At 42.4% G+C, this 23,906-nt stretch overlaps 1 protein-coding gene across 1 annotated transcript in view; it reads right to left on the bottom strand.

Moving 5' to 3' along the window:
* The window catches only part of LRRC43 (leucine rich repeat containing 43), a 65,180-nt gene that overhangs the window by 32,917 nt on the left and 8,357 nt on the right, over positions 1–23,906 (bottom strand). The window contains exons 3-6 of the mRNA XM_073626871.1: positions 14,083–14,193; positions 11,898–12,037; positions 10,227–10,465; positions 8,636–8,814 (exon numbers count right to left, since the gene is read on the bottom strand). Of these exons, the coding sequence (XP_073482972.1) occupies positions 8,636–8,814; positions 10,227–10,465; positions 11,898–12,037; positions 14,083–14,193 (669 nt within the window). The remainder of the gene's footprint in view (positions 1–8,635; positions 8,815–10,226; positions 10,466–11,897; positions 12,038–14,082; positions 14,194–23,906) is intronic.

Here is a 23,906-nt window from a genome sequence, read left to right as displayed (position 1 = left end):
TACCAAGGCAACCTCCTACGAGATTTTCAGTCACTGAGAGAAGAATACGGTTTACCCAACGTCTTATTCTTCCAATATTTACAACTCAGACATGCCATTTCAGCACAAGCTATACTGTCCACATGGGAATTAACTAGACCCTCGGTACTCACACGGCTAGTAACATCATCGTCTTGGAAGGGACAGATATCCTCTATATACGATTCCCTACTATCTCAGATATCCAAAGTTATGACATTAAAGTGTAGGACAAGCTGGGGGAGGATATAGGTCACATAACGGATGAGGAATGGTCTACCATACTGGAGAATGTACCCAGGGTATCAGTCTCCTCTTCCCAAAAACTCACACAACTATTCATTATTCATCAAACTTACCATACCCGACACAAACTACACAAATGGCACAGAAGAGATGATCCATTTTGTTCTCATTGCAGGGTAGACAACGGTACCCTTATTCACATGCTCTGGAAGTGCCCAAAACTGCAAAGGTACTGGTCTGATGTGATCAACTCTATTAAAAAAATATGGAACCTTACATTTGCAGTTGACCCCAAGCCGTGCCTGCTTGGATGGCTGGACAAGGAATTGCACACGCCATACACCTACACGGCCATTCTCAGAGTTCTGTTTATTGCCAAAAAACTTATTGCTAGGAAATGTCTTTCAGTATTGCCATCTACATACACAGAGTGGGTTGATTCCATAAATTACACCCTTCTGAGGGAGAAGTTGACATACCAACACAGAGGTAGCCCAACAAAGTTTGGAAATATATGGGATCCCTGGTTAGAGGTACCTGGTTTAGCTTTCCTTCCGGTTGGTCCAAAATAGAGTATTGCTGGCAGGATATACCCTCCCAGTGGGCTGGTGACTGATTTTACAAGGTGGGTGACGGATGGGATGGAGACAAGGGGACTCGGAATGTAGATCAATCTGAAATAATATTTCTGACGAGTTATATGGTTTAAGTTTATAAGATAGCCAACAAATGGAAACTGGAAATCCCCCCCCCCCCCCCACTGTTTAGGGGAGGAAAGTACCCCTGCACCGACCGATAGTCCATTATAGGACCGGGAGCGGAGTAGGGGAACAGAAAACTAAGAGGACACGCTCCATAAAAGGTAACCTACAAAATGACAGATACAGTATATACTTGTAAAGATTTGTCTTCTTATTTTTATATGGACTGCAATTTCATATAATATACTGATGTATAAGAAGTAAAGCCGGTTGGCTAAACGTCTAGATAATATGTCCTCTGCAATGCTATTTGAGGTATGTTTTTTGTTCAATGGAAGAGTTTTTGTTTTTCTTTGTTTTATCAATAAAAAGAGTCTTATATATATATATATATATATATATATATATATATATATATATATATATATATATATATATATATATATAAAAAGTGAGCCCGAGTAACCTGCAGTGCAAAGACAGGTAATTAAAACTGAACACTCAGGGCTAGTGTACCCACAGACCATGGTGGGTAGTCGTACAGGTGTAATGAAATGAAAGTGCATCATATGACTTATGGTATACAGGCGAGAAGATTGTAGTCAACAATCATTAAAAACTAAACCTCAGCCTGTATGAATCTGTAGACGTGACAGATCCTGAGTTATTAGCACTAGCTGTACCCACAGACTGTGGTGGGTAGTCGTACAGATGTAGTGAAATGAACGTGCATCCTATGACATATGGTATACAGGCGAGAACATTGTGGTCAACAATCATTAAAAACGAAACTTCAGCCTGTATGAATCTGTAGACGTGACAGATCCTGAGTTATTAGCACTAGCTGTACCCACAGACTGTGGTGGGTAGTCGTACAGATGTAGTGAAATGAAAGTGCATCCTATGACATATGGTATACAGGCGAGAACATTGTGGTCAACAATCATTAAAAACGAAACTTCAGCCTGTATGAATCTGTAGACGTGACAGATACTGAGATGTGAGCACTAACTAACTAAGCCCAGGTATACAAAGAAACCTGAACGAACGATACGATGAGACATGGAAAACAAATGAAAATTAAACAGCTACCGGTGAATATGCCAAACTGCATGGCACTGATATGCTAGACAGAACATGCTATGACAGAAACCCGCTATGACAGAAACCCGCTATGACAGAAACCGCTATGACAGAAACATGCTATGACAGAAACATGCTATGACAGAAACCGCTATGACAGAAACATGCTATGACAGAAACATGCTATGACAGAAACCGCTATGACAGAAACATGTTATGACAGAAACCTGCTATGACAGAAACATATTATGACAGAAACATGCTATGACAGAAACCGCTATGACAGAACATGCTATGACAGAACATGCTATGACAGAAACACGCCATGACAGAAGCACGCCATGACAGAAACACACCATGACGGAAACACACTATGACAGGACCTGCTATGACAGAAACGCAGAGACAGAAATGCTGTGATAGAAACACTGAGACAGAAACGCTGAGACAGAAACGCTGTGACAAATCGCATGTGTCGCAAGAATGACCGTGACAGTGGAGCTGAGTCACCAACCAGCCCCCCCCTTATTAGTTATCCTTCCAGCCTGACAACATCTGTCAATCAGACCTCACAACTTGCAGAGATGACAAGGGACAGATGTAATATGCGTGCATGCAGTATACGTGTTGTGTAGCTCAGTATGGATGGGGACATCGGTACCAAACGTATGTTGCATACAGTATGCAGTGCAGTAACCTGTGCCCTGCAGCCCCCCCCCCCCCCCGTGATCCATGCTACAAGGAAAGCCCAGACCGGACTGCAAAAGATGACAGCATGAACTCATCCACAACAGGGGCGCTAGAGAACCCCCATAATGCCACACACGATCGGACATTGATCGGACATTCCGACAACGAAATCCATGGATTTTTTCTGATGGATGTTGGCTCAAACTTGTCTTGCATACACACGGTCACACAAATCTTGACGGAAATTCCAAATGTCAAGAACGCGGTGACGTGCAACTCTTACGACAAGCCGAGAAAAATGAAGTTCAATAGCCAGTGCGGCTCTTCTGCTTGATTCTAAGCATGCGTGGCACTTTGTGCGTCGGAATTGTGTGCACATGATCGGAATTTACGCGAACGGATTTTTGAGAACCAGATCTCAAATTTTGTGCGACGGGAATTCTGATGGAAACTGTCAGATGGAGTTTACACACGGTCGGAATTTCCGACAACAAGCTCCGATCGCACATTTTACGTCAGAAAGTCCGACCGTGTGTACGCGGCATAACAGATAACTAATACCACAAATGTTTTCCATCATACAGGAAGTATATATTGACAGACAAGAAACCTATGTAATATGGCACAGCTGTTAAAGTTGCATTTTTTAAAATAAATATTGGATTATGTAGGGCTGCATTATGCTAGACAAATATATAAAGACTGGAGTACCCGAGCCAATTGAGACTAAGGTCCCTTTCACACTTGTGCTACTTGTCCTGCGACTTTGGACTGCAAAGTCACATGACAAGCATACCCCATGATATCCAATGTGTACCATTCATATCTGTACTACTTTGGTGCGACTTTGATGCAACTTGAGGTCCATAGACCTGAAGATTACACATGCATTGCTTCAAGTCGCGTCAAAGTCGCGGCAAAGTCTCGAGACTTTCAGATCGCACAAGTGTGAAAGGGGCCTTAAGGAGTGATTTCCAAATCGAACTGAATCAGAAGTCTACACACCAATTCTAAACTTCCAGATCAAGAGGGGAACAATAACAGCCTTTGATCACAATTAGATAAACTTCGTGGCACGTTTCACAGGGAAATGGTTTACCTTTTCACTCTCAAATAACACAGAATCAAATTAATATTTCCCATTTCCTATACCGTATTACTTTCTTTTTAATGTCCAGTTTCAACAAATATTTACTCAGGTTTTACCATCAATTGCAGTACTCTATGACTGTTATTTCTTGTACCATGCTGGTTACAATAGAACAATGAACCATAGCAACAGAGGTCTGGGAGAACTTTTATGAAAAGAAAAGGTCTCTTCAGGCGGAATAAAGACAACAGTTTTTTGATGGATTACCAGCAGTTCTCTGTGTGGTATGTGGCTGAATTCACAAATATCGATTGCTTATATTACTTATATTACAACAGTTACAAATACACTATACTGTCAAAAGTATTGTGCCGCCTGCCTTTACACACACATGAACTTTAATGGCATCCCAGTCTTAGTCTGTAGGGTTCAATATTGAGTTGGCCCACCCTTTGCAGCTATAACAGCTTCAACTCTTCTGGGAAGGCTGTCCACAAGGTTTAGGAGTGTGTCTATTGGAACATTTGCCCATTCTCCCTCAAGCGCATTTTTGAGGTTAGACACTGATGTTGGACGAGAAGGCCTGGCTCGTAGTCTCCACTCTAATTCATGCCAAAGGTGTTCTATTGGGTTGAGGTCAGGACTCTGTGCAGGCCAGTCAAGTTCCTCCACCCCAAACTCTCTCATTTATGTCTTTATGGACCTTGCTTTGTGCACTGCTGCGCAGTCATGTTGGAACAGGAAAGGGCCATCCTTCTTGGGAGCATAAAGTTGTCCAAACTGTCTTGGTATGCTGACGCCTTAAGAGTTCCCTTCCCTGGAACTAAGGGGCCAAGCCCAACCCCCGAAAAACAACCCCACACCATAATCCCCCCTCCACCAAATGATTTGGACCAGTGCACAAAGCAAGGTACATAAAGAAATGAATGAGCAAGTTTGGGGTGGAGGAACTTGACTGGGCTGCACAGCATCCTAACCTCATCCTGATAGAACACCGTTGGCATGAATTAGAGCGGAGACTGCGAGCCAGGCCTTCCCGTCCAACATCAGTGCCTGACCTCACAAATGCGCTTCTGGGAAAAGGGTCAAACATTCCCATAGACACACTCCTAAACCTTGAGGACAGCCTTCCCACAAGAGTTGAAGCTGTTATAGCTGCAAAGGGTGGGCCAACTCAATATTGAACCCTGCGGACTAAGACTGGAATGACATTAAAGTTAATGTGTGTGTAAAGGCAAGCGTCCCAATACTTTTGGTAATATAGTGTATATGTGAACCTAAGATAGATTCTATCTATCTATCTATCTATCTATCTATCTATCTATCTATCTATCTATCTATCTATCTATCTATCTATCTATATATAGATATATATATATCTATATATATATGTATATATAGATATATATATATATATATACACACACATACATACCCCCCCACCTCGAAAAGAAAAACTGAAACAATAAACCACAACCTGTTTTTTTTTTTTTTTTAGCCCAGCAGAAAATGTAAACAAAAATTGGATATATTTGAGATAAAAGAAAATAAAAAACCCAATACAACAGACAAAAAGACTGCAGGGATTTCCATGTGAGTGCTATCTAGAGACCAAATGTAGTATTTTCTATTTTAAATCATTGGAAAACATTTGTTCAGCACAGAAAAATAGGCTAACAACATTTGTTTTATTGGCTCATTCGTACAGAAGGAAAACACATGCATTTTCACTGGGTGAATTGCTATGCAAATTTGTTTATAACTACACCCCTATGACCATGACAATTTCAACCACTTATAATAGAAATAAAAAGCAAGCAAATGGATATAGGAAACCGACCTCTCCAAATTTTGAAGAATCAAAACTGCTGGTAGTAGGCTGCTTTTAAAGTGTTCGGTCAGTTTTGTTATTAAAGGGGTTGTAAAGGTAAAAAATTTTTCACCTTAATGCATTCTATGCATTAAGGTGAAAAAACTTTTGACAGTACCGCCGCCCCCAGCCCCCCGTTTTACTTACCTGACGCCTCGAATCTTCGCTCCTCGTCCTCGTCAGCTTCATTGCAGCTCAGCCTGGTCGCTGATTGGCTGCAGTGGATGGATTGAAAGCAGCGCAGCCATTGGCTCGCGCTGCTGTCAATCACATCCGATGACGCGGCGCGCCGGGGGGCGGGGCCGAGTGATACAGCGAGCGGCTATAGCCACCGGCTGTATCACGGGAGCGCGCCCGCAAGCACTCACCACCGTGCGAGGGAGCTCGCATGAAGGTGGTAAATGCTTGCGGGGAGGAGCTGAAACAGCCGCCGAGGGACCCCAGAAGACCAGGTTCGGGGCCACTCTGTGCAGAACGAGCTGCACAGTGAAGGTAAGTATAACATGTTTGTTATTTTAAAAAAAAAAAAAAAACATCTTTACAACCCCTTTAAAATGAGTGGTTGAAATGGCCACATAATACCCTTGTAGCTGGCCAGCATAAAATGTGGCTAAAGTCCTTCATAGGGTATATAGCTCTATGGAAGAAGTAAAAACCAGGAGTACTCTGTTGGGAGACAACTAGTGCATTTAACACTGCACATTCTAATGTAGGGTACAGTACTTTAAAAAGTATTTATATGCCTTGAAATTTTCCACATTTTGTCATGTTACAACCAAAAACGTAAATGTATTTTATTGGGATTTTATGAGATAGACCAACACAAAGTGACACATAATTGTGAAGTGGAAGGAAAATGATACATGGTTTTAATTTTTTTTTTACAAATAAATATCTAAAAAGTGTGCCGTGTATTTGTATTCAGCCCCCTTTACTGTGATACCCCTAACTAAAATCTAATGGAACCAATTGTCTTTAAAAGTCACCTAATTAGTAAATAGAGTGAGAAATGTAATCTCAGTATAAATACAGCTGTTCTGTGAAGCCCTCAGAGGTTCGTTGGAGAACCTTAGTGAACAAACAGCTTTATGAAGGCCAAGGAACACACCAGACAAGTCAGGGATAAAGTTGTGAAGACGTTTAAAGCAGGGTTAGGTTATAAAAAAATATCCCAAGCTTTGAACATCTCACGGAGCTCTGTTCAATCCATCATCCAAAAATGGAAAGACTATGGCACAACTGCAAACCTACCAAGACATGGCCGTCTACCCTAAAATGACAGGCCGGGCAAGGAGAACATTCATTAGAGAAGCAGCCAAGAGGCCCATGGTAACTCTGGAGGAGCTGCAAAGATCCACAGCTCAGGTAGGAGAATCTGTCCACAGGACAATTATTAGTCGTGCACTCCACAAATCTGGCCTTTATGAAAGAGTTGCAAGAAGAAAGACATTGTTGAAGAAAGCCATATGAAGTCCCGTTTGCAGTTTTACGAGAAGCCATGTGGGGGACACGGCAAACATGTGGAAGAAGGTGCTCTGGTCAGATGAGACTGAAATAGAACTGCATTCCAGTGCCTTATTGATTCGTTCTAGTGTGTTTTTGAAGCGTTTTACAGCATTCCAGTACAGTCCAGTGCAGGAAAAATGCAGCATGTTCTACTTCTTTTTCTGCAACTTGACCGCACTGGAACTGCAAGCACTGGTGTAAACTATGCCATTGAAAACCATATAACCTACTTTCCATGCATTTTTGATGCAGAAAAAAAACGTACTGGACTGCAGGTGGTGTGTAGTAAAATGCTATGTGTGGCGGAAAACTAACACTGCACATCACCCTGAACAGTCCATCTCCAAACATGGTGGTGGCAGCATTATGTTGGGGGGATGATTTTCTTCAGTAGGGACAGGGAAGCTGGTCAGAGTTGATGGGAAGATGGATGGAGCCAAATACAGGGCAATCTTAGAAGAAAACCTGTTAGAGTCTGCAAAAGACTTGAGACTGGGGCGGAGGTTCACCTTCCAGCAGGAACCAGTGGCGGCCGGTCCACAAGGGGCGCAGATTTTCCACCAAGTCCATCACCCCCTCACAGGCATGTGACCACAACCCGAGGCCCCAATTGGCCAGTTTTATATTGTTCTCGGGGCGCAGAGCACTGCGCCCCAAGCCCTCCCATTCTGCGATGCCAGCGAATCGGCATTGGCTTCCCGACCATTAACAGCCCGGATAGAAGACCGGATGAAGACAGAAGCTGCAGCGTCGGACAGTCCAGGGGAGCTCCGCATTATTGTGAGTGCGGACCTGGAGGGGGCCGCCCGTGCTCCCCCCAAAAAATCCTCCAGCACCAGCTGCCACTGACAACAACCCTAAACATACAGCCAGAGCTACAATGGAATGGTTTAGATCACAGCATAATCATGTGTTAGAATGGCCCAGTCAAAGTCCAGACCTAAATCCAATTGAGAATCTGTGGCAAGACTTGAAAATTGCTGTTCACAGACGTTCTCCATCCAGTCTGACAGAGCTTGAGCTATTTTGCAAAGAAGAATGCTCAAAAATGTCACTCTCTAGATGTGCACAGCTGGTAGAGACTTGCAGCTGTAATTGCAGTGAAAGGTGGTTCTACAAAGTATTGACTCAGGGGGGCTGAATACAAATGCACCCCACACTTTTTACATATTTGTTTGTAAAAAAAATGAAAAACAATTATCATTTTCCTTCCACTTCGCAATTATGTGCCACTTTGTGTTGGTCTATCGCATAAAATCCCAATAAAACACATTTACATTTTTGGTTGTGACATGAGAAAATGTGGAAAATTTCAAGGGATATGAATACTTTTTCAAGACACCTTACATCAGTTGACTGACTAACTACGATTAGGGACCATACCACTTGTAACAAGATGACATTGGCTGGAATACCATTAATTCAACCTACTTGAGACTCAGGTAGCTCTCCTCTGTCCTGGTCCTCCATGAACTCATAGTAAACACGGTAATTAAATGTAATGATGGGATATTCACTTGCGTTATGTTGTTCTGTGATAATGCTTGGATTTGGAATTCCTTGCACTTTTCCAATGTGGACAAACAACTTTGCTTTGTTGGTCAGAGACTCTGTAAGGAGAATAGTAATATGTTATATAAGGCATTTGCCAGCAGTGGTTGTGTTGCTGTACAATGCATACAAGGCATCATTACATTTCTAATAATAATATTTATTTCATAGATTTAATTTTTTTATTTACTTGTAATAGGAAGCTAAATAAGACTGTAGGGATTTTCGTGTGAGCAGTATCTAGTGGCCAAATGTGATATTTTCTGTTCTAAAACAATGAAAAACATTCGTCCAGCATAGGAAATAGGCTAATAACATTCTTTTTTGGCCCATTTATACAGAAGGAATGTAAATAAAATTAAAAAAAATAAAAATAAAGAAAACAAAGAAAAGCTTAGTAGGTAATGGAAGGAAGATTTTCCAAGTGAAATTACGTGTGGCAATCAGATATCGTTCTAAGTTGATCTCTTTACAGTAAAGTAAAATTTGATAGGTTGTGTTTGGTTAGCACATGCTTTTTTTTACTTGTTGCCCTGCTTTGGTAAATATATATGTGTGTATGTAAGTAGTGTGAAGTACTTTAACATTTTTACTTTTATCTATTTTTATAAAAAAAATTATAAAAGCACTATCAAATCATGTACTTAAAGCATATCTTACATCTACATCTAATGAAACAATAATAAAATGAATTATAGCGCTAATTTTGTCCCACCAAAATTAATAATTTATATTTGCTATCAGGTCTACTGCTCACTTAGCTACCACTGCTTCAATCGGCAACAAATGCCGGACTAAGTACTGTACATCTGTCATGAACAAGTCTGTCATTGCTGTCCTCATTCTGAAAATGCTAGTTTCCTGACTGCATTTGACTTTGCAGAAACCAAAACAAATGCCTCCTTCATGTAGTATGGGTGTCAGCGACCATTTTACGAAGCCTAAAGCATTATGGAAAACGATACCTATAAATCATTTAGTGGTGCTTAACTGGTGATGCCAGCTTGATGAATATGTTCTCACAAACAAGGAGAATTACTACTCTATACAAAATGCTGGGCTGATATAGTTGACATGATGCTGCTCTTCTCTAGTGGTTCACAATAATCTAGTGCCTTCAGTAATGCGCTGCTGGTGTTTTAGGGCTGGTTCACATCTGTGCATTGTGTTTTGGATGTGTTTTACATGAGCTTTAGGTGCGTTAGCATTGAACTACTAATACTACTTGCTAAGCTCTAATGTTATGTATGGCCTTCAGAAGTTTTGAGGACTAAATCTGAAGCCCCCCCAAATGTTGCAAATGGAAAAGATAATAATATTGTATAGTCTTTCAGGAAATCGGTATTTAAACAAGAATTATGAGGGCTCAAGTGGACCTGGAAAAAATTTACAATAAAGGTATGCTGCGACACATTATGGAGACTTCTTCGCAACAGTGGCCTTAGTTTATATCATCGTAGCTCATCCTCACCTTTCTGGTTGCATAGTCCATCATACTTGTGTTTTTCATCGGGCAGTATTGAAATATCATCCAATACACACAGCTTTTTTATACTGTCTATAGTATAGCCACGATAGGCGGGAATGAAGGTCAGAGGATTACCCTGCAATACCAGGATACGCAACTTATTCAAGGTACAGAGTCTGGAAATCAGGTCGAAAAGGTCTGTGAGATCATTGAAACTGAGGTCCAGGGAAACTAAGGTTGGCCTGAAAGACAGATGAAGCCTTTTGTTCATAATGTAGATATATACATCGATATATACATTCAAATGTGTGAATGGGTGCATTTACACAGCACATAGTTCATATTATGTTGTGTAATAGCAGCAGGTACTAGAATATCCAATAATGTTAGCTATTTCATCAACTCTATTTTGTGGGCCAATCTAGAAGACATGGGAACTCTATAAAAAAAATAATGATATGATACAGTTTGTCACTAACATTACCATATTTGGTTTTTGTGATATCATTTTTTTTTTTACCTGTCGATCCTGTTAGTGGAGCCGTAATTTTTCACATTTTTTGTAACAAGTCAAGCTATCCACTAAAAGTTACAGGATGGGAATTAACTATGTTGAATTGTGGGTTTTAATATGGCTTAACTCTTTGCCCAGAGGAAAAAAACTTTGCTGTAACTGCCTAAAAAAAGTTTGTACTAGATGACAGTCGCAAACAAACCATACTCCCCAGACGTTTTTCACTCACAGGGATAGAGCAGGTACTTTTTTTCTTTTAATTGTATGCAGGGTTTTTTTTCTCAGACAATAGGTGCAGGAACTCCCCCTTTCTGAATCACCCCTTTTCTCCGTCCCTACCCACCTCCGAGCACCATCCCTTGGTTCCATCCCCTACCCACCTCCCAGTACCGCCCCTTTTAGACTTTTAGACAATACAGAACCAAGTATCATTTTATGTTGCTAAGTAATTTGTGTGGAATTTGGTAATGATATCAAGAAAAGCAGTAAAATGGATCCCCTGCAGCCAGCAACAATAGATCCCCCTAACAGCAATGGAGCAACCCACAACAAAATTTCCCCCCCAGCAACAATAGACTCCCGGCAGCATGGACAGATCTCCACACAGCCAGCATTAATAGACTCTCCGGCAGCCATCAACAATAGACCCCTCCCCCCAACAGTAGATCTCTTTCAGCAACAACTGACCCCCCAGCAACATAAGACCCACCCCCCAGCAACAATAGGTTCCCCACCAGCAACAATAGACCTCCTTAGCAACAATAGACCAGCCCTGCAAAAATATATCCCCTCCAGCTAGAATAGATCCCCCAACAGTGAGCATCAGTACCCTGCAGCACACCCCAGCACCCCTTACCATTACATACAGTCAAGTCCAGGAGGTGCCGGAACTGCGTTCCCCTGTGTTCCTGCTGAAAAAAAGCCCTGATTGTATGTAATTATTCTGTGCTGCAGCGCATTTGAATGCGCTATATAAAGCCTGTTAATATTAAAGGAAGCCATAGGGCATAGAACAAATAACCTTGCAATTTCTTTTTCTCTCCAGTCCTAAACTGGTGGTGGGAAGGAGCCTTAATGTTTTTGGGGGCTGGCTACAAAAAAGTCACTAGTTCTGAACATTGCTGTGCTAAATTTCTGATTTCAGTAGCTAATATTCTTACCAGAAGTCGGCTGTCAGATATTTACATTCTAAAGAAACCTGAATCTTGTTATAGGCAAGGCCCAGATGCTGTAACGCTGGAGGAGGATTTACAGTAAGACCTTTTAGGCTTGAAATGTGGTTTGAACACAACTCCAGCACCTGAAACATATCATAAGGGTAAAGTTTTATTTGACTTGTTAGACTTTTGAAGAAGAAATAATAACATCTTTTTAATTTTTATATGTAATAAGCCCCATGAGGAATAGACACTATAAACAAACTATTTGCAGAGCGGAGACCAAAAGAACCAAAGATATTTGCATTCTCTGACTGGTTAAATAAAAGGATGGGGAAAGCATGATAACACTAAGATATGTTGATGATACAAACACTTTACTGATCGTTTTCCAGATGAAATACCTGTCTGTCTCTATTAGATAAAATTCCACAATTCGAGAAGCTCTGGAGCCCTTGGGTGTGCCCACATGTAGCAGCACCCCGGAAAGAGGGGAACAGGAATCCACTTGATGTGGCTTACAAGGAGTCACGCGTGCATTTGCCTCCCCAACTGCCTGGGGAGGCAACTGCACGCATGACTCCTCATAAGCCACATGAAGTGGATTCCTGTTCCCCTCTTTCCGGGGTGCTGCTACATGTGGGCACACTGGATGGCCTGGCTGCTGTGTGGGGAGGCTCTGATCGAGGGGTACATCCAAATTCAGTGCAAACTCATCCTCTGAAGAGACCCCAAACTTCATGGGTCGAAACGCGTCAGGATTGTTGTGCAATGGCTTTATCACATGCTATGTATAACCTCTATGTATGCTATTGTCTGTATTTGGTATGGGTATTTCCCCATTTGAGCTCACAATTCACATTGATATATTTGTTATATCTATTTATAACTTTATAATAAAAATCCATGTTTTTACATCTATGCTTATCTCATATCTATAGTTAGCTGCCTAAAAACCCCGCTGGGGGTCTCCTTTCCATTTTTTTCTTGTCCATATTGGGGTGAGCAGCACTGTTATTAATAGACCGTTCCTCCTTGCTTGCCATTATTTGACCACTGGCCTTCTATGATATTCTTTGAATGATAATTAATGACACATTAAACCTGCTTTATCCCAAAGACTATGCCTGTGCTACTCCCACTTCTATGTTGAACTCTATTGTTCCTTTCACATTAGTTGTTTGCATAAATACTCAATGTCTAGAAGTATTGTCTTCCCCTCATGGCGCAGTCTGCTCCCAGTTGGGGTGCCTGAGGATGTTAGACAATACAACACGTACGACGAGCCGAGAAAAATGAAGTTCAATAGCTCTTCTGCTTGATTCCGAGCATGCATGGAATGTTGTGCGTCGAAATTGTGTACACACGATCGGAATTTCCGACAACGGATTTTGTTGTGGGAAAATTTGAGATCCAGCTCTCAAATTTTTGTTGTTGGAAATTCGGACAGCAAATGTCCGATGAAGCCTACACACGGTCGGAATTTCCGACAACAAGCTCACATCGAACATTTGTTGTTGGAAATTCTGATCGTGTGTACACGGCATAAGAGTTGTTTATCCAGCTGAATACTATCTAAATAGTCAATAAGACTGTCTAAAGTCCATTTTAAGCAACTCAAAGAAATATCTGATTTTTTTTTCTTTCTCAGAAATATTTAAAAATTATACCTATTATTGTTGTGAATGACATATCTCTATCTTAGCCATGTATACAGAAATATAAATCCATATAGCATGTGTTTTTACCTGGATGCATAAGTAATTATAACAGCTAGAGGGGTAAAACCACCATTTTAGACCAGCAGCCATTTTGGAAAGGGTAATTATATTGCATTGATTTTACCTTATATTAAATTGTTTTATTTTAAAATATTGATTATTGATTTTAATTATACAGTTGGATACATATTTCTTTTGAGTTGATAACCACCTTGTAGATTTTTCTCTAAGCTTCATTTTTACATTATAATTTTTGTAATTTTTCTTTCTGTTGACTGTATGAATACATGTCTGGTGACTAAATCTCCTATTTTAAGTCTGTGTCCATATTAATTGATTCTGTATCTTAAAAATGTTATTGTTTAAAAATGACTCATTCATAATTACTGTGCAGAAAAATTATTCTCATAAGCACGACAGACTGAAATGCATTTTGGTGACATTAAAGTTATAATGCACATATCCACCTTTAACGTTCGTGGAAGATTGCTGGAACAGACTGTTTGTAACTTATTGGCACTTAAGACAAGTTCTTCAAGGCTGTGAAATTTCAGCAGCCCATCATCCACTTCTGTTACCTGAAAAATGAAAAGAGCACAGAAGTGACAGCACTGATGCTTTGTAATAGGAAGCAGAAAAAAAGAAGCGAGCCACATGCTCCACATGCTCGGAAAGTAGCAGGTATTTTCTTCACTTCCAGCAGCTGAACAGGACTGAGGGACATGCTGAGAGTCATTACCTTACAGAATAAAGCAAACCATTCTAGGGGGAAATACAGTACAGATGATGGCCTCCTTCTAAAAGTGCTGATGTCAGAATTCCTTATGGCAATGTTTCGACTCAGTGAATCAGAAATGGTTGAAGCCTAAGCATTAGCATGACAACCAGGTCATTAGGATTCTCAAATAGAGAAGCCAGCAATGGCAGCCTACATGATTCCCTTATGACAAGTGTAGTCAAGAGTGCACCTCAGTACAATGTAACCACAAAGTTCCTGTACCTTGTAGCATAGCAGATACAAGACAGCACTGTCCTACCTTCCCTAAAAGTAATAGATCGCTACATCACTGGTTCCGTAGCAGGATCAGAACAAACTCTAAAAAGAAGACGTAAGGTCTACCTAGCTAAATCAGAAGCATTATTTAAAGGGTTATTTCACCTTTATCAAAAAACTGCCTATGCAGGTATGGGGCACCTGTAGATAAAAACAAACCGTGTAGCTGTGTCCAAAGTTTAAAAGTGTCCTTGCAATAGATGTAGGCCATTTACCTACCCCACCCCCCCATCCCAAAGCCTGACTGAAAAACTCCCAGAGATGGCATCATCCTGTCCTGTCTTGTTTTCAGGGCTGGTGCTACCACTAGGCAAACTAGGCAGCCGCCTAGGGCGCCCTGCTGCCTAGGGTGTCCGGCCACTGGTGTTCCTACTCTATTCTCTTTGCAGTGAGCAACTAAGTCACAGCATCAGCAGGCAGCTGTCGCTCTGTTCGAACATAGTGTCAGAGGCGCAGCGACGACGCAGGACTGTGTCTGTGTCTCGACTCCCAAATGAATGGAAGCAAGCAAACATTCATTGATGGGCACTGGTAGGCCTCATTTGATGGGCGCTGGTGTGGCTACATTTGATGTGTGCTGGTATGGCTACATTTGATGTGTGCTGGTGAGGCTGCATTGATGGGTGCTGGTGAGGCTGCATTTGATGGGCGCTGCTGAGGCTGCATTTGATGGGCGCTGAAGAGGCTGCATTTGATGGGCGCTGGAGAGGCTGCATTTGATAGGCGCTGGTGGGCTGCATTTGATGGGAACTTCATTAAAAGGTGGGGTATACATGGGCAGGGAAAAGGGGTGGAGCCAGAGGGGGTGGCAAAATGAGGTTTCGCCTAGGGTATCAAAAGTCCTTGCACCAGTCCTGCTTGTTTTTAGAATGTTGCTCAGACCCCTTTGCATGCACTCTCTCCTCCCTATTGTAGTAGCTCTGAGCTCAGTAATGCTGAGGGGGAGGTGATAGGCAGGCTTTTGAGAGCTTGTTTCTGTGATGGTGGGGGGTGAGAGGTAATGACTGTGGGTGTCTTAGAAATGTCCTGGCAACAAGGCAGGACTGGATGATGTCATTTCTGGGAGTTTTCAAGCCAGGGTTTGGAAGGTATGTAAATGGCCTACACCCATAGCAAGGGCATTATCCAACTTTAGATTGCTTTTATCTACAGGTGCCCTTTACCTGCATAGGAATATTTTTGGTACAGATGAACTAGCCTTTTAATATAGCTGTACAACTTTTAAAACTTAAAGTAGTTGTAAACCCTAGAACCCCCCCCCCCCCCTAAAAAAAAACTGCAAGACAAAGGCATAATGAGCTAGTATGCATAGCATACTAGCTCATTATGAATTACTTACCTTAGATCAAAGCCCCCGCAGCGGTCCTCGTACCCCGCTCCGGCAGGCGACATCACTCCAGGAGTTACTTCGGGGTATCGCGGGCTCCGCCGCTGTGATTGGCTGGAGCCACGAAGACACATGCACGCGGGAGCCGCCGGTAACGGCACACTCACTGAAGAAACGGCATGTACGTGCTATTGCTTCAGTGCGCATGTGCCGATGACATCGGCACATGCAGATACAGGAGATATCTTCTAAACCGTTTAGGAGATATTCGGGGTAGCTACAGGAAAGCCTTATTATAGGCTTACCTGTAGCAAAAAGTGGTTGTAAAGGGTTTACAACCACTTTAAAGTGATTGTAAACGATCACCTTGTAAAACAACCCATTCAGTTTAAAATTGAAATGAAAGACAAATCATTTGTGTATAGATTAAAAAAAAAACATAAATACCTTGTTTTCTCTTTCTTTAATAAGTGATCATATTCCCTGTTCTCAGCTGCATAAGAGCTGGGGAAGGTGAAATAGCAGTACACTAATCTTCCCAGTGAAAGGGTGTCCGGACAAGTCTGATCATTGGAGGAGATCACACTGAGTTCCCAGCATAGAGAACTCACCACAGTGTGTTCTCCTGCTTAGTGTGGTGAGTTTTAGGAAACCAGAGGGACTGGCAGGAACACCAGGGATTTCACACAAATGAAGGAATACAAAACGAACAGGATACTTTTTCATACAAGTACATGGTACAGCAGACACATATCAGAAATATGAAATGCTGGGGTAACAAACAACAATTTTACATTTTGATTAGCATGGACTGTATCTAGCAGGAAAAAGGTGTTCTTCGAGAAACGTGGAGACTGTCTTTGGTGATCTGTGCTCAGCACCTGACTGTCATGCTGTTTCAATGGATTTATTACCGTTTAAGTCACTGACAAGGAAAACATTTCCAGACGAGGAGCTCTGATTTTCCTGCTTGATTTTTCTATGTTAGGTGACGGTTTAATTTTGGGGCAGAATCCCTACTGAGCACTGCCAAGCAGCTCCAACCCTAACACAAGGTACAGCTTCTCTGCTTTCATCATTGCAGTGCTGCCCAGCCATTTATTATCCATGGGCTTCCAAGTTCATCACAAGCCAAAGGACTTCTGAGACCAGGCTGTTCTATGCAGGGGAGAGGAGAGCTCTCTAAGGGGTTGTAGCCTCCAAATGCCTTGGCTTTGCTATTAAAGCAATTGATTGTTCTGAAATAGAACACCTACTGTATGTCAATAAGAAAATTGGGGAAGGAAAATGGCTCCATTCATACTTCTACGGCCCCAAAGTCGCACCAACTTTGGAGTGCAACTTTGGGGAAACTTTGATGCAACTTTGGATGGGTACAACTTGGATACAACTTTGGCTTTGACCAGTGATAATGGACAACTGTTGCATTGTATAACATTCAGGTATGACTTTCATGCAACTTTTGAGGGTTAACATTGAAGTTTATGGCATGAAAGTGGGACCAAAGTAGTGCATGAACTACTTTAACCATTTCAGTCCCAGAAGGATTTGCCCCCTTAATGACCAGACCATTTTTTTGCGATACGGCACTGCGTCGCTTTAACTGACAATTGCACGGTCGTGTGACGCTGTACTCAAACAATATTGACGTTCTTTTTTTCCCCCACAAATAGAGCTTTCTTTTGGTGGTTAACCACTTCAGCCCCGGGAAGGATTTACCCCCTTCCTGACCAGAGCACTTTTTACAATTTGGCACTGCGTCGCTTTAACTGCTAATTGCGCGGTCATGCAATGCTGTATCCAAACGAAATTTGCGTCCTTTTCTTCCCACAAATAGAGCTTTCTTTTGATGTCATTTGATCACCTCTGCGATTTTTATTTTTTGCGCTATAAACAGAAAAAGACCGAAAATTTGGAAAAATATGACATTTTCTACTTTTTGTTATAAAAAAAATCCAATAAACCCAATTTTAGTCATACATTTAGGCCAAAATGTATTCGGCCACATGTCTTTGGTAAAAAAAATGTCAATAAGTGTATATTTATTGGTTTGCGCAAAAGTTATAGCGTCTACAAACTAGGGTACATTTTCTGGAATTTACACAGCTATTAGTTTATGACTGCCTATGTCATTTCTTGAGGTGCTGAAATGACAGGGCAGTACAACCCCCCCCCCCCCCCAAAGGACCCCATTTTGGAAAGTAGACACTCCAAGGAAATTGCTAAGAGGCATGTTGAGCCCATTGAATATTATTTTTTTTGTCCCAAGTGATTGAATAATGACAAAAAAAAAAAATTACAAAAAGTTGTCACTAAATGATATATTGCTCACACAGGCCATGGGCATGTGTGGAATTGCACCCCAAAATACATTCAGCTGCTTCTCCTGAGTACGGAGATACCACATGTGGGACTTTTTGGGAGCCTAGCCGCGTACGGGGCCCCGAAAACCAATCACCGCCTTCAGGATTTCTAAGGGCGTAAATTTTTGATTTCACTCCTCACTACCTATCACAGTTTTGAAGGCCATAAAATGCCCAGATGGCACAAACCCCCCCCCCCAAATGACCCCATTTTGGAAAGTAGACACCCCAAGCTATTTGCTGAGAGGCATGTTGAGTCCATGGAATATTTTATATTTTGACACAAGTTTCAGGAAAGTGACACATTTTTTTTTTTTGCACGAAGTTGTCACTAAATGATATATTGCTCACACAGGCCATGGGCATATGTGGAATTGCACCCCAAAATACATTTAGCTGCTTCTCCTGAGTATGGGGATACCACATGTGTGGGACTTTTTGGGAGCCTAGCTGCGTACGGGGCCCCGAAAACCAATCACTGCCTTCAGGCTTTCTAAGGGTGTAAATTGTTGATTTCACTCTTCACTGCCTATCACAGTTTCGGAGGCCATGGAATGCCCAGGTGGCACAAATCCCCCCAAATTACCCCATTTTGGAAAGTAGACACCCCAAGCTATTTGCTGAGAGGCATGGTGAGTATTTTGCAGCTCTCATTTGTTTTTGAAAATAAAGAAAGACAAGAAAAAAACATTTTTTTTTCTTTTTTCAATTTTCAAAACTTTGTGACAAAAAGTGAGGTCTGCAAAATACTCACTATACCTCTCAGCAAATAGCTTGGGGTGTCTACTTTCCAAAATAGGGTCATTTGGGGGGGTTTTGTGCCACCTGGGCATTCCATGGCCTCCGAAACTGTGATAGGCAGTGAAGAGTGAAATCAAAAATTTACGCCCTTAGAAAGCCTGAAGGCGGTGCTTGGTTTTCGGGGTCCCGTACGCGGCTAGGCTCCCAAAAAGTCTCACACATGTGGTATCCCCGTACTCAGGAGAAGCAACAGAATGTATTTTGGGGTGTAATTTCACATATTCCCATGGCATGTTTGAGCAATATATCATTTAGTTACAACTTTGTGCAAAAAAAAAAAAAAAAATTTGTCTTTTTCCCGCAACTTGTGTCACAATATAAAATATTCCATGGACTCGACATGCCTCTCAGCAAATAGCTTGGAGTGTCTACTTTCCAAAATGGGGTCATTTGGGAGGGTTTTGAACTGTCCTGGCATTTTATGCACAACATTTAGAAGCTTATGTCACACATTACCCACTCTTCTAACCACTTGAGGACAAAGCCCTTTCTGACACTTTTTGTTTACATGAAAAAATTATTTTTTTTTGCAAGAAAATTAATTTGAACCCCCAAACATTATATATTTTTTTAAAGCAAATGCCCTATAGATTAAAATGGTGGGTGTTTCATTTTTTTTTTCACACAGTATTTGCGCAGCGATTTTTCAAACGCATTTTTTGGGGAAAAAACACACTTTTTTCAATTTTAATGCACTAAAACACACTATATTGCCCAAATGTTTGATGAAATAAAAAAGATGATCTTAGGCCGAGTACATGGATACCAAACATGACAAGCTTTAAAATTGCGCACAAACGTGCAGTGGCAACAAAATAAATACATTTTTAAAAGCCTTTAAAAGCCTTTACAGGTTACCACTTTAGATTTACAGAGGAGGTCTACTGCTAAAATTACTACCCTCAATCTGACCTTCGCGGTGATACCTCACATGCATGGTGCAACTGCTGTTTACATTTGACGCCAGACCGACGCTTGCGTTCACCTTAGCGTGAGAGCAGGGGGGGACAGGGGTGCTTTTTTTTTCCCTTTATTATTTGTTTGCTTTTCTATCTTATTTTTAAACTGTTCCTTTCATTTTTTTTTAATCATTTTTATTTTTATCCCAGGGAATGTAAATATCCCCCATGATAGCAATAGGTATTGACAGGTACTCTTTTTTGAAAAAATTGGGGTCTATTAGACCCTAGATCTCTCCTCTGCCCTCAAAGCATCTGACCACACCAAGATCGGTGTGATAAAATGCTTTCCCAATTTCCCAATGGCGCTGTTTACATCCGGCGAAATCTAAGTCATGAAATGCTCGTAGCTTCCGGTTTCTTAGGCCATAGAGATGTTTGGAGCCACTCTGGTCTCTGATCAGCTCTATGGTCAGCTGGCTGAATGACCGGCTGCATTCTCTGGTTCCCTGTTGAGACAGGAGAGCCAGAGAAAAACACGGAAGACGGTGGGGGGGGCATTACCTCCCACTGCTTGTAAAGGCAGTCTAGAGGCTAATTAGCCGCTAGGATTGCTTTTACATGAAAGCCGACCGCTGGCTGAAAAGAATGATACCAAGATGATACCTAAACCTGCAGGCATCATTCTGGTATAACCACTCAAAGTCGTGAATTGCGTACCTGAAGACAAAAAAATGGTTAACAATAAAACACAGTAAACGGTAAAGTATAAAAAATTGCATACCTGAAAAGTAAACATGATAAAACATAATAACAATAAAACATTGCACAATAGAATACAGTAAAAAAGAGCAGAACAATAGAGAGAGAATAGAGAGAGAGAGAACAATAAAACGACAACTATTTTTTTTTATTTTTATATTTTTTTTGTGTTTTTTTTTTACACTTTTTCTTGTAACTGTAACTTTTATAACTGTAACTGTTTCCAGGTTTGGGTCTCTCAAAATGCGATGGCATCTTGGGAGACCCTGTGAAAGTGTGCCTAGTCTGTGCAATGCTGTACCCTACGCTAATACTCAACTAGTGCATGGTAGCGTTCAAAACATTCACCAATGCAAAGACCAGGATTATCAGGACAGGAGGGACAATAATAGCGGGTGTCACGCCTATATCCCGCTTGCTGCAGACACGACATCTTTTTTTGGGGGGGTTCGTTGGGTAGGGGTACTCGGGAGGACATAAAAATGCCTCTCATGCAGCCGACTGCATTTGGTTGGGGATGTGAATGGGGGAAGTACGGGTGCTGCAGAAGTGGTGGGTTCCCAATTAGGATTGACGAATGCAGCAGGAAGGGCATTATGGGCACGACGGGCCTGTGTTTGTCTTCTTCTTGGTGGCAGCGGGACACTACTTGTGCTTGCCACCTCACCAGCTTGAACTGCACTTATGGGACTCGCCACGTCACCAAGTGTTACTGCAGTGCTGGTTTGACTACGACTGGGGTGTACTAGGCCGCTGGTGCTTGCCAGTTCACCAAAACACTACCAAAAAAACTGTTAGCGATCGCAGGGATCAGGCCTGACTCTGCGAACGCTGCAGTTATGCGTTTAGTGTTTTGTAAGTGACAGTGATCGATCGATACTGCACTTGGGTGGGCTGGGCTGGGCCGGGCGGAGGGGCAAAACGCAGGTGCTAGCAGGTATCTGGGCTGATCCCGCTAACACTGCGTTTTTGGGAACCCTAAACTGCTGGGGACGCTAGTATAGATCTGATTGGATCAGATATTGATCCGTTCAGATACTATACCACTAAGGGAGGTATACGGTGCGTGCGTGGGTGTTAGCGGTACTGGCGCTAACCTGACGCTGCCTGGGGCTGGTGCTTGCCAGGTCACCAAAATGCTACCAAAAAAACTGTTAGCGATCGCAGGGATCAGGCCTGACTCTGCGAACGCTGCAGTTATGTGTGTTTAGTGTTTTGTAAGTGACAGTGATCGATCGATACTGCACTTGGGTGGGCTGGGCTGGGCCGGGCGGAGGGGCAAAACGCAGGTGCTAGCAGGTATCTGGGCTGATCCCGCTAACACTGCGTTTTTGGGAATCCTAAACTGCTGGGGACGCTAGTATAGATCTGATTGGATCAGATATTGATCCGTTCAGATACTGTACCACTAAGGGAGGTGTACGGTGCGTGCGTGGGTGTTAGCGCTACTGGCGCTAATCTGACGCTGCCTGGGGCGACGCATATCACCGCTGGGCGATCAGGGGGCTAAACCTTTATTAGGTAATAAACGGCGGGTGCCCTGACACTATAAAAAATAAACGAACTAACCAGCGTCACCCGTAACAGTTATACGGTGATCACTGGTGAAAGGGTTAACTAGGGGGCAATCAAGGGGTTAAAACCTTTATTAGGTAGTATATGGGGGTCCCTGTCCCTATAAAATGCTGACTGCGAACCTAAATATTTACCTCCCTAACTAGCGTCACCAGTGACACTAATACAGCGATCAGAAAAATGATCGCTTAGCGACACTGGCGACGGGGGGTGATCAAGGGGTTAAAACTTTATTAGGGGGGGTTAGGGGGGTACCCTAGACCTAAAGGGGGCTAACACTAACTGCCCTACCACACTAACTGTCACAAACTGACACCAATGCAGTAATCAGAGAAAAAAAAAAAGCTTGGTGTCAGTGTGACCGGGGGGGGTTGGTGGATGGGGGGGTGATCGGGGGTGTAATTTGTGCTTGGCATGTTCTACTGAGTGTGCGTGTTGTGCACTCACATTGATGTCTTCTCTCCTTGGCGCCGGAACGGAAAATACCAAGCCGAGGAGAGATGACATCATTTCCTTTGCTGCTGTTTAGCATACAGCAGCAGAGGAAGAATCTGATTGGCTGGGAGCGATCACGAGGAGGGGGGCCATGAATGGATGGTCTCCCCCTCGCCTCTCATCGCTCCCAGACACAAGCCGACCGCCTCAGGCACCGGGGGGGGGGTCCGATCAGACCCCCCGCCCGCGGGAGGCAGATCACGTACAGGTACGTGATTCTGCCTGCCCGTGCCATTCTGCCGCAGTATATCTGCGTGAGGCGGTCGGCAAGTGGTTAAGGATGAACTCCGGCGTGTTCGCAAGCTGCACGTGCCGAGCCCGCCAGGAAGTCGGCACTGCGCTGCGCTAATCACAGGCAGTGAGACATTTCCCGATCTCTGCAGCCGCACATCGGGAAATGTCTCACTGCTTGTGATTAGCGCTGTGCCGACTTCCTGGCGGGCTCGGCACGTGCAGCTTGCGAACACGCCAGAGCTCTTCCTTATTGGTGGTATTTGATCACCTCTGCGGTTTTTATTTTTTGCGCTATAAACAAAGAGCGACAATTTTTTTTTTACTTTTTACTATAATACATATCCAAAAAAAAAAAAAAAAGAAAAAAGAAAATTTATTCATCAGTTTAGACCGATATATATTCTTCTACATATTTTTGGTAAAAAAAAAAAAAAAAAAAATCGCAATAGTTGTATATTGATTGGTTTGCAAAAAATGTATCACGTCTAAAAACTATGGGATAGATTTAGGGACTTTTATTTTTTTAATTATTTTTACTGGTAATGGCGGCGATCTGCGATTTTTAGCAGGACTGCGACATTGCGGCGGACAAATCTGACCCCAAATTAACTTTTTGGGGACCGGTGACATTATTACATTGATCAGTGCTAAAAAATGCACTGATCAATGTATAAATGACACTGGCAGGGAAGGGGTTAACAGTAGGGGACGATCAAGGTGTTAAATGTGTTCCCTCAGTGTGTTCTAACTGTATGGGGGGTGGGCTGGCAGGGACATGACA

The sequence above is a fragment of the Aquarana catesbeiana genome, linkage group LG01 (genome assembly GCF_042186555.1).
Source record: "Aquarana catesbeiana isolate 2022-GZ linkage group LG01, ASM4218655v1, whole genome shotgun sequence".
Lineage (NCBI taxonomy): Eukaryota > Metazoa > Chordata > Amphibia > Anura > Ranidae > Aquarana > Aquarana catesbeiana.
This window is presented reverse-complemented; position numbering and strand designations above follow the sequence as displayed.